Genomic DNA, 9,658 nt, shown 5'->3' with positions numbered 1-9,658 from the left:
ATGTCTTCCACTGAGCGGGCAGACAGCTCGAGAGAAAGCATAGACGTGTGCTCGAGGGAGCGCTTCCCAACTACCGAACATAGCGATGAGGGCGATTTGGAAGGAGAGAAGCTGGAGGATAATGTCGATGGAACGTTCGCTCCCATCAGTGGTCGAATTGCTTCCCATGAAGACCGGCTGCGCAGACATCAGTCCGCCTCATCACATCCCCTCGAGCGCAGCTGGTCCCTGAACGACGGCTACAGCTTCCATACTACCGACGAAGAAGCCGCTGCAGAGAGAGTCATCAGCCGGAAAGAAGGAGGGGGTACCGATGAAGTGGATGACTTCATTGTCAGTTGGGACGAAGATGATCCAATGAATCCCCGCAATTTCAACACGTTGAGACGGTGGCTCATCGTGATTATCTGCTCATCAGGCTCCTTATGCGTGTATGTGTCTGATACGACGTCTGCTGCTTGGTGCTGATTAATTGTTGCTCAAAGGACTTGTACTTCGTCGATGTATACCGTCACCTATGATCAGATCACCAAAGAATTCAATTGCTCTCGGTTGATCGCGACCCTAGGCCTGTCATTCTTCATCTGGGGTCTCGGTAAGTAACATATATAGTATGTCTTCTTCTCCAATCCCCGACACTAACATGGTCTTTCCCAAGCGGTCGGGCCGCTTTTCCTAGGGCCTTTGTCGGAGGTTTGTATCTCCGTCTCGCAAATCTTTCTGAGTAATTGTTAATGAGGATTACTTTCACTAGTTCTATGGTCGAAGACGGATCTACATTTGCTCATTCTCATTCTTCTTGATATGGCTGATACCATGCGCCGTGGCCCCAAACATCCAGACTCTAATCATATGCCGCTTTTTCAATGGGATTGCTGGGAGCGCATTTCTCAGCGTCGCCGGTGGCACAGTGGGTGATTTGTTTGCCCGCCATGAGCTGAGTGCTCCGATGATGCTTTACACGAGTTCTCCATTCATTGGTCCCGAGGTGGGCCCGCTGTAGGTACTCCTTAGTACTGTAGCCTGCTGCATATCCGTTGACAAAGTTGCAGGGTCGGGGGGTTTATCAATCAATTCACCACATGGTATGCGTCCTCTCTATCTGCGAAGATGGCCAACGCTGACCATCTATCTTCATGGCTACCAGGAGGTGGACGTTCTATGTGCTTCTCATCTGGACGGGCGTTTTGCTGGTCTTGATTATCTTCCTCGTGCCCGAGACGTATCATCCAGTGTAAGGTGCCCGAGCCTCATGCGAGTTGATTGCGCTGACTCCTATCAGGCTCTTGAGACGCAAGGCCCGGAAGCTCCGCAAGGAGACTGGAGATGATAGGTGGCAGGCCCCTATTGAAAAGTTGCATCGCTCGGTCGCGCAGACGGTTTTGCGGTCGATCTATAGACCCTTGCTTCTTCTGACGTTGGAACCGATGTGTCTGAACCTCTGTATCTTCTCAGCCATCCTGTTGGGTATACTCTACCTCTTCTTTGGCGCGTTCCAGTTAGTCTTTGACAATGTCTACGGCTTCGAGCTGTGGCAACGTGGTCTTTGCTTCCTCGGCCTGTTCGTCGGCATGCTTTTTGCCATCTTCTCCGACCCCTTATGGCGCCGCAATTACGTCCGTCTGGAATTGAATCACGAGAAGGCTGTGGGACGGTCTGACGACTACCAACCGGAGTGGCGACTACCCCCAGGTATGTCTATCGGTGTGGAGCTTAAGACGCTGGCTCTAACGGTGAATCAATATAGCGATCGCTGGAGGCCCACTTGTCACCATTGGGCTGTTTATATTTGCCTGGACAATCTATTCCCACGTGCACTGGATTGTACCGCTCATCGGCAGCGCGTTCTTTGGAGCTGGGTAAGTGCAGTGATCTCCATGGCCCTGGGGCCACGTTAACGCTCGTTCTACTCACCCCGGGCCTTTGTGACTAACGGCTGTAGGACCATTCTTGTGTACTCGGGAGTCTTCACTTTCTTGGTCGATGCGTACCCGACCTATGCTGCGAGTGCTCTGGCGGCCAACAGCTTCGCTCGCTCCATTTTCGGCGGCGTCTTCCCTCTTTTCGGTATTCAGAGTAAGTTCTTCAGTCCCGTTCATGTTGGGCAGGTATTGCGGGGGGTTGCGAGTGTCCCGTGGGTCTATTCGAAGGCATACCGCTTCATCATGCGTTCTGCTCTATTCATAGACCGCAGTGAAACGGCCAGACACGACAGCTCCAACCGTGACCGCCAGATGCTGACCTGGGTCTAGTGTACAACAACCTAGGCTATCACTGGGCAACCTCCCTGCTTGCATTTCTGACGCTTGTCATGGCACCCTTCCCGTAAGTGCTCGACTTCCTGCGCGTAACCGTCTACTCTTTCCCTCGCCTCTATGCCCTGTCGGACAGCGTATTTTTAGTGCGGTCGCTCTGCAGCTATGGTGGCATGGCACATCCGGCGCTGTCTGTGGGCGTGTACCTCCAGCTTATCCTTATAAGTGCGATGAATTGCGGGGGGCGGTAGGTGAGCACGAGCGCTGACGACGAATTGGACGGGCAGGTATATCTTTTTCCGCTACGGTAATCGGATCCGGCAGAAGAGCCGATTTGCTGCACGGTAGATACCCACGTCATCGGGACCACCGGGGCTCTGGACAATACAATCGGATGCAGCGCATACTCTGCGATTTGGTACCCTTCTCAACCCCTGGAAGGGCACGTGCTCAAGAGTCGGTCAACGACCGACACGGCGGCCCGCACCAGGAACGTTACTCCCCAGCAACGACTTTCAGCATGATAGACCTGCATCCTCGGGCGTCGGGTGACATCCGCCAACTGTTGGACCGATGGCAGGCTCGCAAGACGGATGGTGGCAGCGGACCGATGTTTAGAGTAGGGGTTTAAGCTAGCGAACTACGGAGTTATTAAGATGGGGAAAAGCTACCGGGAGGTGAATAATGATGATCCACATTTTGTGCCAGGCCATCCTCCTCCTGCTCGAGACACCGCCATCCGGAGTATACCTTTGCGTCCCGTAGGCAGGAACCACACCGAGCCCATGACATCCCTCACAATACGACATCAGCACTCACCCACCCCAACATCAAACCCAAGCCTGACACCGCGTGCGCCCCCTAACCGAGGCAATCTCTGAACCGCCACAATAGGCAATACGAGGGCATCCTACAATTCATCGGAAGAATCCGGGGGCCTCGCGACAAACATAGCCGGGAAACCCCGGGCGGCTAGTCGAAATAGCTCATACCTCATGGGCACACGCAAATCAGGGGGGGAAGAAAGGAGAAAATTGTGGCCTGGATTGACGAAGTTTGAAGGGCGATGGCGCGCAGGGGTTGTGATTGGTGTGTCGGGTGAATGTTGAGGGATTTGTTTGGATTTGGGAGAGTTGTGCGGGCTGCCGCAGCGTGGAGATACAGATACAGATACACGTGGGAGAACTATACTTATTACTTACCTTGATGGCGGCTGGACGGGTATGTGGTATGGTAATGACGGTGGTGAGGTAGTTACTCTATGTATTACTATCTAGATACTAGTAGTATAGTAGTAGCACTAGTAGACTGAGGCTAGCGACAGGCTGACTGACACCGTGGGGGTCAAATTGGGGCCTTGGGGGGAGCATTTGTGTGCCCAGACAACTCGGGATCTTGGTACTCCCATTGCTTAATTGGTGGTGTATAAGGCTGGACTAGTACATGGGATGTACTATGTAGTGACATCTCGCGTGGCCGGTGGATTCGATGTTCACTGCGAGAGTAGTACATCTGGGATAGCATGGAATCGAGTGCCATCGATAGATGTAGACATTGCTTTTTGTTATCGGAACGGGCCGAACCAGTCAATGCCGACGGAGTGAGATGGTCTGCATATGCCATGCCATTCATCCTTCTGCTCCTATGATGGCATCGGTGGCTACGGTATAGATGGGGGGAGGATCACGGGTCTGGCCCATCTTCCCTCTTGAGTTCGGTTACCTGCTTCTCCTCCCGCGGATGGGAGAATGGCTGACTGATTACACAGCCGAACCCCTCGAGCATAGCATAACTTCATGAGAGTACGGGGTACTTAATCCAGACTCGGGGGAAGCCCAACCGAAGGGTATCTGCATCAGGTGGCCGTCACATGCGGTGGTGAGGGAAGCACATGTAAAAACCTGTTCCAGCGCCGTCATTTCCGTACCGACGAGGCCCTGGCAGTTGAAGGACTTCAAAATTGGTCCCCGAGGCCGGCCCGAGTCAACGAGCAGACCGGCATCAGTTCGCAGTCAGCAGTGAGGGGAAGGATTGCGACATATCAACCCGACCAGCTGCACGACGGTTCAGCTCGATGCGCGGTGAGTCAGACCAAGTCATCATTCAGCAGCGGTGGAGAGAAACAAGAGACACGCGACTGTCGGCGAGGGTTCACTTCAGGTCCCGTCCGGTATTGTATTGCACTGAACACGACGTTACCGAACGGTACTGGTAATCTCGTTCATTTTGTGCCTTTTTGTCGACCCGGGCAGCAAATTCCCTCGTGTGTTTTTTTCCCCCTCTGGTTTTTTTTCCCTGTCGGTTTGTCCGTCCAATCCATCAATAATCACCACGGACGGGCCTCTCTTGTCTGTCTGTCTCTCCTCTCAGTTCTCCTCTCCTCTCCTCTTTACCAATCCTTCCCCGCGTTCCCCTCGACCTCGCATCGATCTTCACCCTCTCCCCTCTACCCCTCCGCTTATCCCCTCTTCCGTATATATCTCCCCTCTTCGAGTCGTGCTCGCATTGCGCCTCTGCCCATCATCGGATCCGCTTCCATCTCGACCCTTTAACCACCACAGGTTTTCCCCGCAGCCCCGGCAAGTCGTTCGCTCCACCTGCGCTACTCTCTGCCACTACTTGCCGCGTGACATAAGAAAAAAAAAAAAAAAAAAAAAAAAAAAAAAAAGGGAAAAAGGGAAAAAGGGAAAAAGAAAACGAAGGGGCAAAATCTTGACCCCCTCCGCATTTTACGAAACTCTTTCCCCAGGAGAATACTTTTCCTCGGCGCAATTCGCAACAGTCGCCCTTCTGACTGGTGCTGACTGAGCACGCAAGCAAGGTCCTTCGTGGTCGGTTCCGCTATTCGTTCCGTCCTGACTACTACTACGCCTCCTCCTACCGAAGCCGTCGTCGTGTGGATTCTATGCGCCCGATCCGTCAACCGACGATCTCTTTGCGACTCCCAGAGTAAAGCCTGGTGAGATTGGCCAGCCTCACGGTCGACCTGGATCCCTGTGGGTGCGCGGGCTCGCAACGCGACCACGGCCGTCGGCCTCGAAGGATAAAGTGATCAGGCACGCGCGCGCCGACTTTGCGCCTGCTTCGCCCTTTCGCTGTCGTCTCGGACCACGACGCGGAGCAACATCCGGTCGAACGGATTGACTCCGGTCGCATCGCTCATACCTCGGTTGACATTGCCCGTCGAGATGAACGTGGACACGAAGGATCAAGGTTCCCCAGCTCCGTCGGCGGAGCGCACGGAAGCCAGCCAGGAGATTAGCGCCGCCGGAGACCAGCCCGAGCAGCCGAAGACCGAGGCCAACGGCGACGGAGCGACGAATGGCACCCCGGCGAACCCCCAGAAGCCCAACCCGAAAGACCCGTCAAGGCCCCGGAGGAAGAAGGCGAGACGGGCTTGCTTTGCTTGCCAGCGGGCGCACTTGACTTGCGGTACGACTGACCTTGCTTCCAGCTTTGCTTGCGTTCCACGACCCCGTTTTCTCCCAGTAACCATCTGTCCCGCGCCTCTACGGGCAATCACGCACAGTGTCCTGTGCGCCTGACTGAGAACCTGCCACTAATCGAGCTTTCGCATAGGTGATGAGCGGCCGTGTCAGCGGTGCATCAAGCGCGGTCTGCAGGATGCGTGCCACGACGGGGTCCGGAAAAAGGCCAAGTACCTCCACGATGCGCCGGATGGGGCATTGATGCCGGGGATCGGTGGGACCTTTTACAATAATGCCCTGCGAAACGGCATGCCGCTGTCCCGGAATGGTCAAGGCGGCGCAACCTTCTATCCCACGCCCCAGTCGACGACCTTTGTCTATCAGGAGACTCCCATCAACCAGGTCTCATTTCCCTCGCAATCACCAGTGTCCCCGACGTTCAACCTCAAGCCCACCCCGACCGCGCGCGCGAACAGCCTATCATCCTCGGTCAATCCGCAACCGCCAACCACGGGCGTCTCCGGGCCACCGGGCCCGGGCCAGAATCCGTTCGCCGGTCCGTTCTTTGATCCCAGTGACCCCGCGCTCTTCAACTTCGACCTCTCCAGCATGAACTTCGAGAACCGATACGGCGCATTGGAATTTGGCATGCTGGGACACATGGCGACTGGCGCCGGGGACTCCCCGAGCGATTCTGCCACGCAGCGAGGATCCATGGGGCGCAGTGGCTCGGCACAATTCGCCTCGACCCCGATCACCGGTGCCCCAGGTTTTGGCGAAAGCCCAGGCAACCAGCAGCCGTTTATGTTTGGGGACCCGCTCCTGAACGAATGGCCTAGCGGGCAGACCCCGGGACAACCGCATCTGCCGGGGGTCTATGCGTCTGGGCAAGGCAGTGCGATCCCCGGACACCTGACCAAGGCTGATGCGCCCCATGCCTTTGCGATTGAGAGCGGGCCGGCCAGTTTCAATAGCCCCGGAGCGACCACCAGCCCGCAGCTGCCGACTGGACTCGAGGAATCCCCGTTTCACAGTGCGCTCGCCAGCAAGTCGAATGGATTGGCGCCCCACGGACAACGGCCGATCATCACGACGCCGAGTCTGAAGCATCAGCATTTGCAGGTCAGCGCGCGGCGGCGCCAACGCAACCCGTCGGCCATCTACGACAGCGTCAAAGAGCCGTATGCCTACACGAGTCGATTCCACAACCTCACGGCCTTCATCCAGCGGCGCTTCCCGCCCCAGAAGACGCTGCAGATTGCCAAGGCGCTGGCATCGATCCGGCCGTCCTTCATTGCGACGACCAAGACGCTCAACCGGGACGACCTGATCTTCATGGAGAAGTGCTTCCAGCGGACACTATGGGAGTACGAGGATTTCATCAACGCGTGCGGCACCCCGACCATTGTATGTCGACGGACGGGCGAGATCGCCGCGGTGGGCAAGGAGTTCAGTATCCTGACGGGGTGGAAGAAGGACGTGCTCCTGGGCAAAGAGCCCAATCTTAATGTCAACACGGGGGGTTCTACCATGCCGAGCTCGGGGGCCTCGTCGCGCAGCTTCACGCCGCGATCGGCCGCGGAGAATCCGACCCCCGGACGACCGCAACCGGTGTTCCTGGCGGAGCTGCTGGATGATGACAGCGTGGTGCAATTCTACGAAGATTTCGCGCGGCTGGCGTTTGGCGACTCTCGGGGCAGCGTGATGACGACATGCAAACTACTGAAGTACAAGACGAAGGAGGACATGGAGGGGGCGGCAGGCGAGGATGGACACCGGTGGAACAGCCACCTGCGCAAGGGCGGGATTGCCAGCGAGGCGGGGATGAACCAGCTGGGGTTCAAGGACGGGAAGGTCGAATGTGCATACTGCTGGACAGTCAAGCGAGACGTGTTCGACATTCCGATGTTGATTGTGATGAATGTGAGTGTGTCTGCGCTGAGTCCTCAGTGACTTCACTAACGAGGAATAGTTCTTACCGTGCATTTAAACCCTGTCATGACCACAGGATCTGTTTTGCTTTCAGCCTTTCAGTTCATACCCGGGCCGGATTCCAAAAGGGGCTCTCTCGTTGCGGGGGGGAGCGGATGATGTTTGTATTGGTACATACGTGTGTGTATGATTCCCAGGGAGCTTTGATTGACCATAGAGCCTGGATGTCTGGCGTTCAGGGCTGTATATAGTGCATGTATGTGTTGGACATGAATCCATGACATGTGATCCTTCAGATTTCATGAATGTAATGACTGTTTACCTCTATAATAAGCCGTATGTAGATTCGACAATTGGTGCCTCAACCTTAAGATGAATATGGAAGAGAACCGGGGAATCTAATGAGTGCTCGCCTTAGACATTACACTTGGTTCATGAGATCCAACAAGAGCCGTGTAATACAACCAGGCGAGTCTTAAGACAGATCATTCAGGGCCTTGAACATGCCATAAGTCATGAGAAAGACTGATAGAGATCAATCTTTCTGCGTAGCATACGGTATAAACATTATATAGCAACAAGACGACAGCATTACCCCCATCCATCCCCAGCATTCAATATTTAAGACATCAACACAGTTGATTCCCTACAACAACACCATCCCCATCCCCACCACACCAACAACTCCCCCAACCATCCCCCACACCCCATTTCCTCCCACGGTGACCCTCCCGGCCGCGCCCTTCGACACGGCCTCCGTCCCACTAGCACCCGCACTGGCACTGGCACTCGCAGTAGCAGTAGCCGCCGCACTCAACTTATCCGCCCCTCCCGTAATAGCGACAGCCTCATAAAACATCTCACTAGCGGGCACCTGCGTGACCGTCGCGAAACTCGAGCGCGTACTGACCCCCAAATACGTCGCCTCGATACCATACGACACGGAACACGACGCGCCGAGGGAGCTACTCGTAATCGCGCAGTCCTCGACGATGGTGATGGCTTCTTCGACGCCCTCGGTGCTGATGGTGTAGACGGCGCTCATGGTGAAGGTGGAGGGCCCTTCGGTCACGGTGAAGGGCGATGGGAGCACGCAGGAGGTCGCGCAGGTGATGGCTACGGTGGTGGCGGTGGGGTTGGCGGAGATGATGCTGCCTTGGAGGGAGGTGAGGGGGATCGTGCTGGTCGTGCCGGGGTTGAAGAGGGAGAAGGTTGGGTCGGTGGTTTCGGTTGCGGCGGCAGCGGTGGTGGTGGTGGTTAGGGTTGTGGCGGTGGTGAGGGGGAGGGTGAGACTGAGGAGGGTGAGGAGGTTGGTGAGGGTGAGCTTGGTCATGGTGGTGGTTATGATGATGATGATTGTCAATGAGTGAGTGATTGAATGAGTGAGCGAGTGGTTGATATAGAGAAAGTGGATGAAGTCGTACTGAGTAGTAGAGGTTGGAGTAGAGGAATAGTAGGAGAGGATAGTAATACGGAGTACTAGGTGTATACCAAGGTTGGGCACAAGCAGACAAAGAAAGATATGAAAGTGGGCGAGACCCTCTTTAAACCAAGCCCCCCAGTCCAGCACAAGCCAGGCAGTAGGCAGTAGGCAGTCCAGTAGGCACTAGGCAGACCCCTGAGACCTTTCCACGGTTCCTCATGAGGCTCTACATCGGCCTCATCCCATCGGAGAAGAGTCAAATCCCCATCCTCGATCCTCCTGCACCTCCATGATTGGCTCCTCGCAGCACCGGAAATGAGGTGGCGTGGGCACGTTACTAGTCCGGGCGTAAACACTCCTTCAACCGGAGTGCAGAGGGTGAAGAGAAGGACCCTGGCCGAATAAACTAGGCCCTGAGCCGGCGTAGTTCCCCCGCTAGCCAAAGTTAGTCTCAGGGGGTTCGGCCGCAGACTCCACTGCTCTCGCTGGATGGACTAAATTGGTCCTCGTATTCTGCTGCACTGGCGCATCGCCTTGCTTGCTTCGGGTTAGATGCGGTAGGTCTGAGGGTCGGCGGAGCGGTCATCTGCTCTTTGCGGTAGGCTTTACGGAGGACATGG

The 9,658-nt window shown here is 55.7% G+C and overlaps 3 protein-coding genes across 3 annotated transcripts; 2 read left to right on the top strand and 1 right to left on the bottom strand.

Annotated features, from left to right (window-relative positions):
- BO80DRAFT_441294 (MFS transporter) lies at positions 1-2,329 on the top strand (the record flags this gene model as incomplete). The annotated part of the gene is made up of 10 exons (XM_025721182.1): positions 1-431; positions 486-595; positions 659-693; positions 755-999; positions 1,053-1,085; positions 1,148-1,234; positions 1,283-1,692; positions 1,748-1,859; positions 1,943-2,076; positions 2,253-2,329. The coding sequence occupies 10 exons, from the start codon at positions 1-3 to the stop codon at positions 2,327-2,329; spliced, it is 1,674 nt and encodes a 557-aa protein (XP_025579393.1).
- Positions 2,330-5,443: 3,114 nt separating this feature from the next.
- On the top strand, positions 5,444-7,673 carry BO80DRAFT_346345 (Zn(II)2Cys6 transcription factor domain-containing protein; the record flags this gene model as incomplete). Its single annotated transcript, XM_025715360.1, has 3 exons — positions 5,444-5,687; positions 5,835-7,606; positions 7,656-7,673. The coding sequence occupies 3 exons, from the start codon at positions 5,444-5,446 to the stop codon at positions 7,671-7,673; spliced, it is 2,034 nt and encodes a 677-aa protein (XP_025579392.1).
- Positions 7,674-8,273: 600 nt separating this feature from the next.
- BO80DRAFT_334488 (uncharacterized protein) lies at positions 8,274-8,768 on the bottom strand (the record flags this gene model as incomplete). The annotated part of the gene is made up of 1 exon (XM_025715187.1): positions 8,274-8,768. A coding segment is annotated over one exon (495 nt), but the record flags the coding sequence as incomplete, so codon positions are not given.
- Positions 8,769-9,658: the final 890 nt, after the last annotated feature.

The sequence above is a fragment of the Aspergillus ibericus genome (assembly GCF_003184845.1).
Source record: "Aspergillus ibericus CBS 121593 unplaced genomic scaffold BO80scaffold_4, whole genome shotgun sequence".
In the NCBI taxonomy this organism is placed as follows: Eukaryota; Fungi; Ascomycota; class Eurotiomycetes; order Eurotiales; family Aspergillaceae; genus Aspergillus; species Aspergillus ibericus.
Note: the sequence above shows the minus strand (reverse complement) of the source record. Positions and strands in the feature narration are given on the sequence as shown.